At 48.2% G+C, this 16,946-nt stretch overlaps 1 protein-coding gene across 1 annotated transcript in view; it reads left to right on the top strand.

Moving 5' to 3' along the window:
• Nucleotides 1-1,903: 1,903 nt before the first annotated feature.
• SLC9A3R2 (SLC9A3 regulator 2) overlaps nt 1,904-16,946 on the top strand; it is an 84,337-nt gene continuing 69,294 nt past the window's right edge. The window contains exons 1-2 of the mRNA XM_029576552.1: nt 1,904-2,283; nt 13,492-13,752. Of these exons, the coding sequence (XP_029432412.1) occupies nt 2,074-2,283; nt 13,492-13,752 (471 nt within the window). The 5' untranslated portion in view covers nt 1,904-2,073. The remainder of the gene's footprint in view (nt 2,284-13,491; nt 13,753-16,946) is intronic.

Raw genomic sequence — 16,946 nt, 5'->3', positions numbered from 1 at the left:
CTGCCACAGTAACACCTCCCAAACCACTACCCTCAGCCCATTCTGTGACATCCTCACATACACTCGGTCTCAGCACTCCCTGTGAAACTGTCACAGTAACACCTCCCAAACCACTACCCTCAGCACATTCTGTGACATCCTCACATACACTCGGTCTCAGCACTCCCTGTGACACCCTCACATACACTCGGTCTCAGCACTCCCTGTGACACTGTCACAGTAACACCTCCCAAACCCCCACACTCAGCACATTCTGTGACATCCTCACATACACTCGGTTTCAGCACTCCCTGTGACACTGTCACAGTAACACCTCCCAAACCACTACACTCAGCACATTCTGTGACATCCTCACATACACTCAGTCTCAGCACTCCCTGTGACACTGTCACAGTAACACCTCCCTAACCCCTACACTCAGCACTCCCTGTGACACTGTCACAGTAACACCTCCCAAACCACTACACTCAGCACATTCTGTGACATCTTCACATACACTCGGTCTCAGCACTCCCTGTGACACTGTCACAGTAACACCTCCCAAACCACTACACTCAGCACATTCTGTGACATCCTCACATACACTCAGTCTCAGCACTCCCTGTGACACTGTCACAGTAACACCTCCTTAACCCCTACACTCAGCACTCCCTGTGGCATCCTCACATACACTCGGTCTCAGCACTCCCTGTGACACTGTCACAGTAACAACTCCCAAACAATTACACTCAGCACATTCTGTGACATCCTCACATACACTCAGTACTCCCTGTGACACCCTCAAATACACTCCGAAACACCACACTCAGTCTCAGCACTCCCCATGACACCCTCACAGTTACACCTCCCTGACCCCACACTCAGTTTCAGCACTCCCTGTGACATTCTCACAGTGACACCTCCCTAACCACGCAGTCTCTCAGCACTCCCTGTGACACTCACAGTGACACTTCTCCAACCTACATATTACCTCTCAGCACTCCCTGTGATACCCTCACATACATTCCCCAACCCCACAGTGTCTCTCAGCACACTTTGTGACACCCTAACAGGGACACTAACCCTATTTCCAGCTGATCTTCTCCAGTTACCTTTGCTATGGATTTTATTGCATTGCATAACATCCAGTTGATCTTTTCTAGTTTTTAAACCACTTTACAGGAAATCCCTCTGCTGTTTCTAAGGGTGGATTCCGATTTCTCCCCAGTCCACGGTATCTGGAAGGTTGCCTCAGAGGGAGGTGCACTGGCCCTAGCCTGCCTTCACACGACCCTGAAAATGGAGACCTGCAGCCATGGGGAGACCCTCTCCGAGCTCCCAGTCCAGTGAGAGAGACAGAGACAGTCTCCGATCTGCAGGTTTAGTGAGAGAAAGACAGGCAGAGAGGTCTCCGAGCTCCCAGTCCAGTGAGAGAGACAAAGACAGTCTCCGATCTGCCGGTTTAGTGAGAGAAAGACAGGCAGAGAGGTCTCCGAGCTCCCAGTCCAGTGAGAGAGACAAAGACAGTCTCCGATCTGCCGGTTTAGTGAGAGAAAGACAGGCAGAGAGGTCTCCGAGCTCCCAGGTCAGTGAGAGACAGAGACAGCCTCCGATCTGCCGGTTTAGTGAGAGAAAGACAGGCAGAGACGTCTCCGAGCTCCCAGGTCAGTGAGAGAGACAGAGACAGTCTCCGATCTGCCGGTTTAGTGAGAGAAAGACAGGCAGAGACGTCTCCGAGCTCCCAGTCCAGTGAGAGAGGGGGAGACAGTCTCCGAATTTCCAGCTCAACGAGAACCAGAGGGAGCCCAGCAAGGAGCTCAGCCCATTTGGCACCCATAGAGCAGAGGGAGGGAGAGAGGAAAGGCGAGAGAGCTGGGGAGGAGCAGCGCAGAGCTTGTAGAAAGGAAGAGGGAGGGGGAGAGCGGAGGGAGGGAGCTGTGTGGGTTCCGCCTGCTCCACAGCACAGGCAGGGAGAGGAGAGAGGAGGAAGCGGGAGCCTGCGGCCGCGTCCTGCTCACCGCCACCGCAACAAATTAGCGGGACCGCCGCCCCCGACCACAAATTGCGGAGCACCCCCCACCGGCCGGCAGCGCTATGGCGAGGGAGCAGCTGAAGCCGCGGCTCTGCCACATGCTGCGCGCCGAGAACGGATACGGCTTTCACCTGCACGGAGAGAAGGGCAAGAACGGGCAGTACATCCGCAAAGTGGAGCCCGCATCCATGGCCGAGGCGGCGGGGCTGCGAGCCGGAGACCGCCTGGTGGAGGTGAACGGGGTGAACGTGGAGAAGGAGACCCACCACCAGGTCCGACCCTCAACCCTAACCTGAGCTTCCCTTGTCTAGGAGACCTCTACCTCAACCCTAGTACTGACTCCCAGCCCTAACCTGAGCTTCCCTTGTCTAGGAGACCTCTACCTCAACCCTAGTACTGACTCCCAGCCCTAACCTGAGCTTCCCTTGTCTAGGAGACCTCTACCTCAACCCTAGTACTGACTCCCAGCCCTAACCTGAGCTTCCCTTGTCTAGGAGACCTCTACCTCAATCCTAGTACTGACTCCCAGCCCTAACCTGAGCTTCCCTTGTCTAGGAGACCTCTACCTCAACCCCTAGTACTGACTCCCAGCCCTAACCTGAGCTTCCCTTGTCTAGGAGGACCTCTACCTCAACCCTAGTACTGACTCCAAGCTCTAACCTGAGCTTCCCTTTGTCTAGGAGACCTCTACCTCAACCCTATTACTGACTCCCAGCCCTAACCTGAGCTTCCCTTGTCTAGGAGACCTCTACCTCAACCCTAGTACTGACTCCCAGCCCTAACCTGAGCTTCCTTGTCTAGAGGACCTCTACCTCAACCCTAGTACTGACTCCCAGCCCTAACCTGAGCTTCTCTTGTCTAGGAGACCTCTACCTCCAACCCTAGTACTGACTCCCAGCCCTAACCTGAGCTTCCCTTGTCTAGGAGACCTCTACCTCAATCCTAGTACTGACTCCCAGCCCTAACCTGAGCTTCCCTTGTCTAGGAGACCTCTACCCTCAACCCTAGTACTGACTCCCAGCCCTAACCTGAGCTTCCCTTTCTAGGAGACCTCTACCTCAACCCTAGTACTGACTCCCAGCTCTAACCTGAGCTTCCCTTGTCTAGGAGGACCTCTACCTCAACCCTAGTACTGACTCCCAGCCCTAACCTGAGCTTCCCTTGCCTAGGAGACCTCTACCTCAACCCTAGTACTGACTCCCCAGCCCTAACCTGAGCTTCCCTTGCCTAGGAGACCTCTACCTCAACCCTAGTACTGACTCCCAGCCTGAGCTTACCTTGTCTACCTCAAACCTTAATACTAAACCCCAATCTTAATCTTATTTTCCTAAGTGTTGAGGTACTCTACCCCAATCTTAACCTGATGTTACCTTTGTCTGGTATATTCTATCCTAAACCCATATTTTAGCCTAAACCCTAATCCCTAAACTGATCTTATTGGTATGGGGTACTCTAACCCAACTAATCCCTACATCAACTCCTAAACTCATCTGATTTTATCTAGGTTTGGGGGTACTACTATATCCTAATCCCTACCCCAAACCCTAAACCCTAACATTGACCCCTAACCTTAATCTGATTTTATCTAGATCTGGGGTACTCTAACCCCAACCATAACAGTATCCCCCAGCCATAACATTTTACCTAAATCTGACAGTGCTCTACCCCAATTATAACCCCTAACCTTAAACTTAATATGATTTTACCTAGGTCTGGGACGGTACTTTACCCCAACCCTAAAGCCTATCCCATCCCTAAACCCTAAAACTAACCCCTAACCATACCCAGGTCTTAAGGTATTCTATCCTAACCGTAACCTGCTCTTACCTACCTCTAGGGATACGCTTTCCAACACCAACCCTAACATTAACTCCCTCCCCACAACTCTAGGTCTGGTGGTACTAACCCTAACCTGATTTTACATAAATCTGGGAATAATCTACCCCACATTCAAACCCTAACACTAATGCCCCCCTCAACTCTAGATCTGGGTGTACTCTACCCCAATCCTAACCTGATTTTACCTAAATCTGGGGATAATTTGTTCCAACCCTAAGCCACATACCTCAGTCCTAGTGTACTCTACCCCAATCCTAACCTGATTTTACCTAAATCTGGGGATAATTTGTTCCAACCCTAAGCCACATACCTCAGTCCTAGTGTACTCTACTCCAACCCTAACATTAACCCTAAACTTCAACCTGCTCTTACAGAGCACTGGGGTACTCTACCATAGCCCTAAGCTTTTCATATCTAGGTTCCACCATAATTAAAAACATGCTCTTTCAAAAAGTACAAAGGACTAGGGGACACACAAAGAAGGTTACTAGGCGATACATTTAGACAAATAGGAAATAAAGACTTTTTTTTTTTACTTACTGCATAATTAAACTCTCTGGAATTTGTTTCTGGAGGATGTGATAAAAGCTGTTAGTGTAGCTGGGTTTAAAAAAAGTTTGGGCAAGTTCTTGGAAGAAAAGTCCATAAACTATTATTAAGGTGGAGTTGGGGGAGATCCGCAGCATGGATATTGACTTTTTTGGGATCCTGCCAGGTATTTGTGCCCTGGCTTGGCCACTGTTGGAAACAGAATACTGGCTCGAGGGACCTTTGGTCTGACCCAGTACGGCAAGTCTTAGGTTCTTAACCCTGATTCTCTCTTACCCTAACCTTAACCTCATTGTACTCAGATCCCATGATACTTTTCCCCAGCCCTAACTTTAATCTTATTTTCTGAGGAGAGGTTGAAGGAGCTAACTATGTATCCTCTGGAGGAGAGGAGGTGGAAGGGAGATAGGATGCAGACCTTCAGATACCTGAAAGGTTTTAAGGATGCACGATTGACAAACCTTTTCCGTTGTAGAGAAATCTGTAGAAATAGGGTTCACATAATGAAACTCCAGGGAGAACGACTCAGAACCAACGTCAGGAAATATTTCTTCACTGAGAGGGTGGAGGATGCCTGGGAATGCCCTGGTGAAGGTGGTGAAGACAAAAACGGTGAAAGATTTCAAAGGGGCATGGGATAAAACACTTTGGATGCCTAAAGGCTAGAGGATGGGAATAAGGAAAAGAGTGCATGGGGTAACTTACTGATATTGTGGTTACTTACCCTGAACCAATAAGCCTTGATACTGTTGACCGCAACTACAATTATTGCTCTCCGCTTCAACGACAGGGGGAAAAGGGAATTAAATTCAGACCGCACCCAACAAGGACACTGGATTTTATGGTCTGGGAAAATAAATAAGCATAGGGGTAAACTTACTGGTGTGGGGCGGTTACTACTATTAACCAACATGCCTGATGATGTGGATGCAACTCCAACATTTCTCTCTGCTTGCAACGGCAAGAGGTAACGGGGAATTAGAGAGGCAACATCAAGGGCCCCTGACTTTGAATGGTTTGGGAAACTAAGTAAGGGGGTGACTTGTATGGCACAGCAGATGCTACCATAAGCTTGCTGGGCAGACTGGATGGACTGTTTGGTCCTTTTCTGCTGTCATTTTCTATGTTTCTATGATTGTACAGGGGATATTCTAGTACCTATTCTAACCTTAACCTGTTTTACCCAGGTCCTATGATGCACTACCCACCCTAACCTTAACCTGATCTTATCTAGGTTTGGAGAACTATATCCCCAATCCTCAGAGAGAGCCATGTTAGGGTCCTCGAAAGCTCATACCTCAGTAAATTGGTTAACCTGATTTACATAGGTGTGGGGGTATTGTACCCTCGCCCTAATTCCAATCATAACTTGGTCTTACCTGTGTCTGGGTACTCTAACCCAACCCTAACCTAACTTTCACCTGAATCTTATCTAGGTCTGGAGTTATCGTAATTTAAACTGATTTTACCTAGGTCTGGGGGTGCTCTGCCTTCAGTTCTTTCTATAACCTTAACCCTACTTTACCCAGATCCCACGAGACTCTACCCAATCTTACCTAGGTCTGGGGATACTCTACCCCAACGTTAATCTTCACCATCTTACCCAGGCCCCATCCCTAATCCTATCTTGCCCAGCTCTGGTGGTGCTGCTCTCAGTCCTAACCTTTATCACCCAGGACCACTGGTACCTTATGCCAACCCTTCCCTTATCCTTAGCCATGTCTGGTGGTGCTTCACCTCTGCCCCCGACCTCTCCCTCATTCTGTGGCGTAGTCTACCCTCAGCCCCTAACTTCTCCCTTAATCACTGACCCTCTTAGCTCTTTTCTTAACTTCCATCTCCATCACTATCCCTTTAGCTATCTCCCTAATTCCTATCCCCTTTAGAGCAACCTATAAACTCAAGTCCTGATTACTGTAGGTACCGGGAGTGCAGACTTACCCTAAGCTTTATGTCACTCCTACTGTACATGCTAAGCCTGTATCTAATCTTAACTTTACCCAAACTGAAACCATTCTCTCTAATTCACCTTATCTTCATTACGAACTGGGTATGTCTGGTTTTTATCTCCAACTGTTAATTCCTCCTCACATTGTCCTGCTGTCACAGGGCCCCCTTATCCCTAGAATCCACTTCCCCCTCAACCTACGCAGTTTCCTTCTTTGGATTTACTATTTACGTTTCCTTTGTAATATATTATGATGCAATTTAATTCCAAAACATATAAAACATTAAGGTATGCAGTTCTAATAATGCTGGTACTCCTTTAAGGTCCATTTTGCAGCTGTCCATGCTGTGTTCATGCTTTCCATGTATCAGTGTGATGTTTGCAAGGGGCTTTGAGGAAGATCTGCTCTTCAGCTGTCCTTGCTGTGTTCATGCTTTCCATGTATCAGTGTGATGCTTGCAGGGGGCTTTGAGAAAGATCTGCTCTTCAGCTGTCCATGCTGTGTTCATGCTTTCCATGTATCAGTGTGACGCTTGCAGGGGGCTTTGAGGAAGATCTGCTCTTCAGCTGTCCATGCTGTGTTCATGCTTTCCATGTATCAGTGTGATGCTTGCAGGGGGCTTTGAGGAAGATCCGCTCTTCAGCTGTCCATGCTGTGTTCATGCTTTCCATGTATCAGTGTGACACTTACAGGGGGCTTTGAGGAAGATCTGCTCTTCAGCTGTCCATGCTGTGTTCATGCTTTCCATGTTTCAGTGTGATGTTTGCAAGGGGCTTTGAGGAAGATCCGCTCTTCAGCTGTCCATGCTGTGTTCATGCTTTCCATGTATCAGTGTGATGTTTGCAAGGGGCTTTTAGGAAGATCCACTCTTCAGCTGTCCATGCTGTGTTCATGCTTTCCATGTTTCAGTGTGATGTTTGCAAGGGGCTTTTAGGAAGATCCACTCTTCAGCTGTCCATGCTGTGTTCATGCTTTCCATGTTTCAGTGTGATGTTTGCAAGGGGCTTTGAGGAAGATCCGCTCTTCAGCTGTCCATGCTGTGTTCATGCTTTCCATGTTTCAGTGTGACGCTTGCAGGGGGCTTTGAGGAAGATCCGCTCTTCAGCTGTCCATGCTGTGTTCATGCTTTCCATGTTTCAGTGTGATGTTTGCAAGGGGCTTTGAGGAAGATCCGCTCTTCAGCTGTCCATGCTGTGTTCATGCTTTCCATGTTTCAGTGTGACGCAGGGGGCTTTGAGGAAGATCCGCTCTTCAGCTGTCCATGCTGTGTTCATGCTTTCCATGTATCAGTGTGACGCTTGCAGGGGGCTTTGAGGAAGATCTGCTCTTCAGCTGTCCATGCTGTGTTCATGCTTTCCATGTATCAGTGTGACGCTTGCAGGGGGCTTTGAGGAAGATCTGCTCTTCAGCTGTCCATGCTGTGTTCATGCTTTCCATGTATCAGTGTGACGCTTGCAGGGGGCTTTGAGGAAGATCCGCTCTTCAGCTGTCCATGCTGTTTTCATGCTTTCCATGTATCAGTGTGATGTTTGCCGGGGGCTTTGAGGAAGATCCCCTCTTCAGCTGTCCATGCTGTGTTCATGCTTTTTGTGCCTCACCAAATGTGGTCCTGGAGTATCACAAACAGATTTGGTTTTCAGGTTATCCAAATGAATACATATGAGAGATTTGCATGTACTGCCTCCTTATATGCAAATCTATCTCATGAATATTCATTGTGGATATCCTGTAAAAACGACTGGCTGTGGTGTCCCCAGGACAGGTTTGCGAAGCCCTGCCCTACCCTTTCTTTGTTTCTAACATTGATCTAAACTCTTCCATCGCAAACTCTCCCTGACTGTAACCCTAACTCTTCCATATCCTGACCCTGAACTACTCTGACTGTAACTCCCCTTCACCCCTAGCCCTCCACAATTCCAAACCTTATTTCAAGTCACCCCCATCCCTAACTCATTCACACTTCTGCTTTAGCTCTAATCAGGGCCAGTGCAAGAATATTTGGTGCCTTCACTCATGCACCCCTACCCCCAACTTAACTATTGACAACAGCTCCAGCACAGCGCTCCCTCCTACTACCAGCGCTCCCTCCTACCAGCGGCAGTGGCTCCAGCGCAGCGCTCCCTCCTGCAGCACAGTTCTCCCTCCTACTACCAGTGTTCCCAACTCCAGCACAGCGCTCCCTCCTACTACCAGTGCTCCCTCCTATCAGTGGCAGTGGCTCCAGCACAGCGCTCCCTCCTACTACCAGTGCTCCCTCCTACCAGCGGCAGTGGGTCCAGTGCAGCGCTCCCTCCTCCAGCACAGTTCTCCCTCCTACTACCAGTGTTCCCAACTCCAGCACAGCGCTCCCTCCTACTACCAGTGCTCCCTCCTACCAGCAGCAGTGGCTCCAGCACAGCGCTCCAAACTCCAGCACGGCGCTCTCTCCTACCAGTGTTCCCAACTCCAGCACAGCGTTCCCTCCTCCAGCACAGCGCTCTCTTCTTTGGCAGTATTGGCTTTCCCCTCTGGGCCTCGTGCTGGTGGGATTTTGCTGCCTCCAAAATTTTGGCGCACTAGGTAACTTCCTGGTTTGCCTAATGGAAGCACCGACCCTGGCTCTAATACTAATCTGGATCCTGCCCCTAATCTTTATCATTCTCCTCCCCTTGTATTCTTCTCCTTATACCTGAACAGATTCTGCTCCTCTTCATCAGGCCCTGCTTCTCTGCCCTGGTCCTGAGGTGCCCATCCTTGCCTCTGCTTCTCTCTGCTGTGTCCATGTCACCAGCGTTAGCTCTGTTACCAGTACAAGAACTTGTTCGCTTCCTCCCCAGTTTCTTTGCTCCTTTCACTACCGCAGTTCTCCCTCGATCTCGTGTCTGTTAGCTGCTATTTAACCAAAAACAAATGCAATAGACTTCTCTGAGGAAGACGGTTTGGGGGAGCAGGTACAACATACGGGGCGTAACTTTCATTCTACCCAGATAGCTGCAAAATCCATGCATACTTTTCTGTTTTCAATCTTTATTTTCAGATCTTTTAAGTAACTAACAAAATGATCATAGCACAGTAAATACATCATCTCAAAGTTACCGTCTTCCCCACTCACTCTGCAGGTGTCCACCCTCCACCCCAGCCCTTAAACTCGGTCCATAGTTGTATATTCTACGTTTGTGTAGGTTTATTATTTGCAGTGCTAAAAGCATGACCATTAGAATAGACTGCGTGAAGGATTTGGATTACTGGATACTTTTATCTGCAGGCTCTGCGCTCATATTCAGAATAAAATGATGTGGGTTGTGGAACTATTCTCATCCTTTCCCATGCTTTCAAGGTGGACTGTGTGCAGAGGGCTCCTTTACCCAAAGTCTTCCATAAGAAAAGGGAGCATGCAAAGCTGGGCAGCTGTGTGGTGCAAGAGCCAGCATTATCTCGCACAACTCAGGGCATTGGCTTTATAAACTACAGCAAATGTTTTTATTAATAATGCAAAAATCCCTGTGACGATAGATTGTGGGTTCAGGGCACTTCAACAGGGGATGCTAACTGGTCTCAGGCCAATGAAAATGTAATCCTACCTTTCTTAAATCTGTCTGCTTATGGCAAGGACAGCTCCTGAATATTCAGCACAGGTATCCTGAAAGCCAGCGACGTTTGTGGCTGCAAAGGCCCCTGGTAGAGGTTGAGTAGCCGCGCTGGAGACCAGGAGACTCTCCCGGAGCCAGCTGTACTGTGAATAAGGGACAGGGCGAGATGTGAGAAATCCAGGGCACCTGCACAAGGGCAGCTTCTCCTCCTACTTATGAGGAGTTCTGTAGATTTTGCAAGAAATATACATTTTTGTTTAATCCTCTTGGTCTGGCCTATGTCCAAACACTTGTGTCCCCAGTGCAGTTGGCTGGCAGGACATTGTTCAGGTTCCCAAACTCGTCCAGAAGGCCACAGAGGGCTTGTCCTCAGCTCAAGGCTCAAACCCCAAGGATTTTGGATACTGTTTGAAAGGCTTTGAAATGTTGCTGGCAGCTGGGGCTAGTGCTTTCTAGTAGTGGCTCATATTGATGTTCACTCCTTGTCTAGGCTAGCTGGTTTCTCTTTTAAATGAACACTTGTCTGTGGGCAGAGTATACGTGGTCTGTATTGAGGAGGTGAAATTGAGGGTTTAATGCAGAAGGTTTCTGAAGCCAGGATAGGCTGTGCCTGGGCAATGTCTTCTCAGCTGTCCCATGTTCAAGTTCTATTGGTTCCAAGTATTGATTTTACATTTGGCATTTGTTTTCATAAAGAGCAAGCCAGAATGGCTCCAATGGCTGTTTCTGTCTCACACCATCAGCCGGAGAGATTTTGCCAGCCTTTCTGCTTGTGTGTTGGTCCGTACTGAACAGCTCCTGTCATGCCTGGTGGGGCCACTAATTCATTATTTGATTGTGTGGGTCATGCTTGCTCTGTCAGATGGAAACAGGACACTGCATATGTACAGTATCTATAGATCAGGCGCAGGTGACTAAGATTTGGGGTGGGAGCAGGAAGAGACCTTTCCAGCAGAACTATGTAGATAGAACAAACACAGTAATCCAGATTCTAAGTTGTATTATTGCACTTCCGAGTGATGTTTTAAAGCTCAACCATAGTCACACCCACTAGTATGGCTGTGCAGAGGCTGGGTGTGCATAACTCAAAAAGCTATGCTAGTGCTGAAATCGGTGGCTTACACTAGACCATCCATCCCTAATGACTGGGAGCCGTATGGTCCTCTACCTCCCCATCCCAGTTATCTCCACTTCCTGGAAAGCCCCAATTACTGGGCACTAGGCTTTGGCCAGAGCAAGGATTAGGGTTTTCTAGGGCAAGGAAAGGCTAAAGAGGTTAGGGCCATTCAGCTTGGAGAAGAGACTACTGAGGTGGGATATGATAGAGGTCTACAAAATCGTGAAAGGACTTGAACGGATAAATGTGAAATGGTTATTTACTTTTGTGGAAAATGCAAAGACTAGGGTGCACTTCATGAAGTTAGCAAGTAGCACATTTAAAACAAATCAGAAAACATTATTTTTCACTCAATGCACAATTAAGCTTTGGAATTCGGTGCCAGAGGATGTGGTTAAGACAATTAGAATAGCTGGGTTTAAAAAACATTTGGGTAAGTTTCCGTAGGCAAAATCCATGAACTGCTATTAATCAATAGGGAATAGCCACTGCTTGTTGCCGGCACTAATAGCATGGGATATATTTGTTTGGGTACTTGCCAGGTTCTTATGGCCTGGATTGGCCACTGTTGGAAATAAGATGCTGGGCTTGATGGATCCTTGGTCTGACCCAGTATGGCAAGCCTTATGTAACTGAACAGCTGCATTTTACATTTATTGTGGGTGAAGTGCTGGGCACTCTGTCCACTTAGAAAGTGCAGAGAATAACATCTCTCTTAATCTCCAGGAGAGGCAAGAATTCAGGATGATCACCCGTGGGTGAGAACAGGTCAATATATTGAAAGCCCCTGCCCACAGCTCTCCAGATCTTCATGGCAGGACTGGATTGATTTCTGCAGAATGGATTGCTCTCTGCGGCAGGTTGTAGCGTGCTGGGAGGTGCATTCTGTTCTGGAGCCTTTCTCGTTGAAGAAATCAACATCATAAGAGACTGTGTAGCTTCTAGGAAAGGCAATGGAGTGTTTATGAAGAGTGCTTGTAAAGCTGAGGTTTGGATTCTCTCTCACTTCCACATCACACGTGCTTAATTGAACTGAAGTCTGTCCATCGTATCCTGAGCTTGCAGCAGATCCTCCTGGACCCTTTGCTTGCAGATTGAGGGCACCTGTTGGAGTTGGTATTATTACCTGCAGTGTTCAGGTGTATGAGACCTCCATGGGTGCTGGGAGAGATTTAGCATACAAGCTGCTGGTGTTTGCAGATTTCACTTGCTTGGAAAATCCGTGGGGCTGGAGATTCTAGAATTGAAAATGTCACTTTCCTTTTTTTGCACGGGAACACATCAAAGACCCGGTGAAGGAACTAGAATTGTTTCAGTGCCAGAGAGATAGTGTGCAGGGTTTGCTCTTCTGCTCACAGACACCTTAAAGCACTGGGGAATACAATTGCCTGTCAGGTACAGGATGAATGCCATAACTGCAAGCAGTGGGATCTTCTCATGGAAATTGTGGTTATTTTTTCATGTATTCATTTGGGGGGAGGGAATCCTACTTGGAACCTTTCTTCAAATTTTGGGCTCACAGCTCAATCAGAACCTGCCCCAGGTAGGGCTTCCTTTGCAGCTACCCTGGGGCTTTTCCCAGTCTTGTGCAATTGTCTGGCTGAACGAAGCCTGCAGAAGCCATGGGGGAATGGAATGGCAGGCATTTGTGTGCTCCACGGGTTCAGAGAGCCCTCACTTGCATTTTCCACTGCTGTGCAGGGACCTAACCGCAGCACTGGGAAATGAACAGCAGTGTTAAAATGTTCTCTCTCTCTGCTAGAGAGCCCAACCTCGACACTGAGATACTATATCGTTCTTATAACTATGAAAAAGAACCTGTGTGAGGACTTTTCTGGGGAGCATTGAGTTCCCCATTAAAACTGCATGCGTAATGCTGAATCCTACGAGGATCTCAAAGTGTGTCGTGTACTATTCTGGCTTGCTGTGTTTCCCAACTGTATTTTTTGACTAGTTGACCCCTGGGAAACATCACTGCAGGATGCAAAAGTCAGTCATGAAGAGGTGAGGGTAGCTCTCTGGTGTGCAGTTTTATTATTCCCTCTGTCTTAATTATTATTGCAGCATTTATATAGTACCCAAGGTGCTTTACAACAAATTACACACAGGCACTAGGGGTCCCTTCCCTAAAGAGTTTTCAAGCTAGGTGGGTATCAGAGGCAATGGGGAAATAAGGTGACTCGCTGTAGGAGAGAATGATTGATTGATAGTGGAAGATGCAGAATTTGAACCCAGATCTTTGGTTTAGAAAATCAGAGCTGCCAAGTGACCTACCCTCTGGAGGGAGACGTTTCTGAACTTATACCCTGGTGTATTGCTGGGTTTCCAGTGCTAGGAAATCTGCACTACAGATCCCAACGAGAATCAGGAGGGCTGGGCCACTTGCAAAGCTTGTCCCTTTCTGTTGCATGAGATGTGGTGAGCATGCAGCTGAACGTCTTCCCTCTCTCTCTGCAGGTGGTGCAGCGCATCAAAGCCCTGGAGAACGAGACGCGCTTGCTGGTGGTGGATAAGGACACTGACGAGTACCTGCGCAGTCTGCACCTCACATGTGCTGAAGCCATGGCACAAAGCGAGGATGTGTTGAATGCAAACTCCACATCCATCACGCAGACACCGAGCAGCGAGAGCTCGGAGGTCTGGAAACCGCAGGCAGATGTGGGTGATGGAGACATCCAGAGACACTCTCACAGCTTCAGCTCGGAGAATGGCGAGCAGGTAAATGCTCTGCTTCAGGGCTTGTAGGGACAAACTGAATATTCTGTAGAAGTTGGGATACAGTAAGATGTGAGGTTACCCCAGTGGCCGCTCTCTGTTGTGCTTAACTCTGACCTTTCTTTTGCCCCCGTGATGGCGTGACGCGAAACACACTGGGACTGACTCTGTCTTCCCAGTCTGCAGATCAGAAGCTGAAGGGGTTTTGTTTTCCTAAGCTCTGGTTAACTCTGTCAGGAAAACTGTATCATTCTTGGCTTAAGTCGCAGACCTGACCCTTTTCTATCATAAATGGGCCAGCACCAAGCTGAGAAATGGAGCGTGCCGGAGTGCAAGAGGAAGGCCAGACTCCTCCTCTGAACCTCCCTGTGCCTCTCTTTTCCACCAGTCTTGCCACTTTCTTCTTCTCCCCCGAGGTGCAGTCTGCTTGAATTTAAATAATTACCCCCTTGTCTTCCCCCTCCCCCCATGGACGGTTCTTCCTGGGTTTGGACATGCAATTAATTTTAGCTCTTCTCCTGATTAGGAAACTGCTTCTGGAAATGTAAAAACAGAACAAGAAAAGCTTTCTGCACAGTGTGAGGTGAGGAAGACAGCTAAGTCTGTATTATTGATTTAGAAGAGCTACATACTGTACCTGGAGTTGGAATAAATCAATACCTGCCCCTTTATCCTTTCTTTTAGGCAGCTACATAAAACAGAGGTGCTCAAAATCCAGACAGGGTTTAAAATTTGTGACAAAATGTAAACAAGCTTAAAGAAGGTATTGGAGAACTTCTCTAGGGGTCGAGTTTAAACCAACACAGGGAGAAACGGTGAACAGCCAGTTGTGTGATAGGCAGCAGGGAAGGATCCCTGGTGGGTTACATGAAGTGGAATTGCAGCAGAGTGTAATGGTGTTAAGACTTGACGAGCTCGCTCTAGAATCAAGCTATTGGCATCGAGACTGCTGCAAGTTCGTGTGCAAGCCCTATCGCTCACCAGTCTTTGTACTTTCTTGCCGCCATCTAACACTTTTTTTTTTAGCAAATCATTATAAAAACAAAAGCATTCAGATAGAAGTAATTCAGAGTTGTGCTCTTAAATTCTTCTGCCGGTATTTGGGAGTCCAGGGCTCGCCTAGCAGTTGTCATGTTGGCAAGAGAAAAGAAATTACATCCCTGCATGCTGGCATCTAGTTCCTACAGTGTGCATGATGCCACTTGGCCAGGGACGGATTTAGGATTTTGCCATCACTGGGCACGTTTGGTGCCCACCACCACCACCACCACCACCACCACCACCTGTAAGGAGCTGCCTGTGACAGGGTAGCAGAGGACTGTTCTGAGCTGAATGAGACTTAGCAAATCTTAGCTGCCCCTAGGAACTGGCACTATGGGTGCCTGTTGGCTTAGCCCATCATTGCCAATAAGCATATGGGAGTTGTTTATGGCTTTCTTGCTGACAGTTGCTGTCAGGGGTGTAATAAAATATAGGAGCTTTGGCATAGGAGTGAGTCACTGTGTTCCAGAAAAGTTCCAAGCCAAGAAGGCTGGCAGTAAAGGACGTGAATCCAATAACCCAAAATAAGACTGAGTGAGTGTCTGGGCAGTTGTCCCCCTGCCCACACAGCAGCCCCTCTGCACGTCTGCAGTGCAATCACTCCTCTCCAGCTTGGGAGGAAATGGGAAGGATGCAGCACAGGGCAGTGACTCCGTCTGTGCCACTTACACATGCACTGGACCTTCGCTTGTTCCGAGGCCACAGGCAGATGTAAGACTTTCCTGGACTTCAGAAAGGAATTAAGGCAGTGTAAGAACTCCTGGGTTCTAATCCCTGCTCTTCCACAGACTCTGAGACCTGAGATGAGTAGTTGTATCACTTTCCTGCACGGTGAGAGCCCCCTGCTACCCTGGAAGCCCCCCAGCTCTTGTTTGCAATGAGCATACAATATTTGTTTTATATTTAGCTCACATCTTTTTGCTTGGTAACTCAAGGCAAGGTACAGGAGTTAGCTCCCTGACCCAGAGGGCTTACAATCTAGGCTTGTAGCTGAGACAATGAGTTGCCCAAGGTCACAAGGAAAGCTCCAGTTTCATTCCAGTGAGGGTGATCTTCCACTGGCATCATTTCATCTGGAAGATGATGATACAATCCTGACAGGTCAGGAGGAAGCCATGGGGGCTTAGAGGAACATCAGATTGAGCCTTGCAGGACAAAAACATCTGGCATGGTCAGGAATGGTCCCAGTGAATCCAGCAGATGCTGAAACATCTGGGGCTGGGAGTTAGCCAGGGATTCACGCTGCAGCTATTGTTCCCGAATACCTCATCTCGTGCTCCTCAAACGAATGCGCACTTTCACCCATCGTCTGCGAAGAGTTCGGTTTTGTGATTGTGCTTAATGAAAGGTTGCTATATAAGCAAAAAAACCCCAAATTAGATTAAAACAGGCTGAGTAGGAGAATGCGGGACCTGGGAGTGCCAGGAGGATGATGGCTGTGGCAGAGCAGAGCAGTCCCTTTAGGACCCTGGAGGTGGTATCTGCCCTCTTTGTCCTGTCCCAAAGGCTGAATTGTGCGGTGAAGGCAGCCGGGGCTACCGTGCAGGAGAGGAGGTGGTGCAGCCGAGGGGTGAGATGTGGCTGCCTGGCAGCAGCACGGTGCTCTTATCTGTGGTGAGAGGACATCAGTGTCCCACTTGAGGACACACAAATAGCAGGATTAGAGATACCAGCACGGCAGCGCTCCCTGATCAACTGAAGAGGAAGCATAGTGCTATTTCATGTAACTCTAAAACCCGCCAACAGCTTTCTGGCACCAGGAACGAGAAGCAGGCCCTCCGGTTTCCGAGTGTGTCGCAAATTCATTCTCTTGGTACAAATTCCAGGACTGCAACTGATTTTGACCTCAACACACAGCTTATGTGTTTCTAAAGGCTCGAGGGGAGATTCAGAGCCACTAGGCACGATTTTCAGATGTTAGACAAGTCTGGGTGGTGGGATAGAAACCTGGGTCTGCAGGTCTCACAGTTCTGCTTTCTGATTGTTAGACTGTGGGGGGATATGATAGAGGTGTTTAAAATCATGAGAGGTCTAGAACAGGTAGATGTGAATCGGTTATTTACTCTTTCAGATAATAGAAAGACTAGGGGACACTCCATGAAGTTAGCATGGGGCACATTTAAAACTAATCGGAGAAAGTTCTTTTTTACTCAATG

The sequence above is a fragment of the Rhinatrema bivittatum genome, chromosome 14 (assembly GCF_901001135.1).
Source record: "Rhinatrema bivittatum chromosome 14, aRhiBiv1.1, whole genome shotgun sequence".
Taxonomy (NCBI): domain Eukaryota; kingdom Metazoa; phylum Chordata; class Amphibia; order Gymnophiona; family Rhinatrematidae; genus Rhinatrema; species Rhinatrema bivittatum.
The sequence above is the reverse complement of the archived record's forward strand: the minus strand, read 5'-3'. Positions and strand labels throughout refer to the sequence as shown.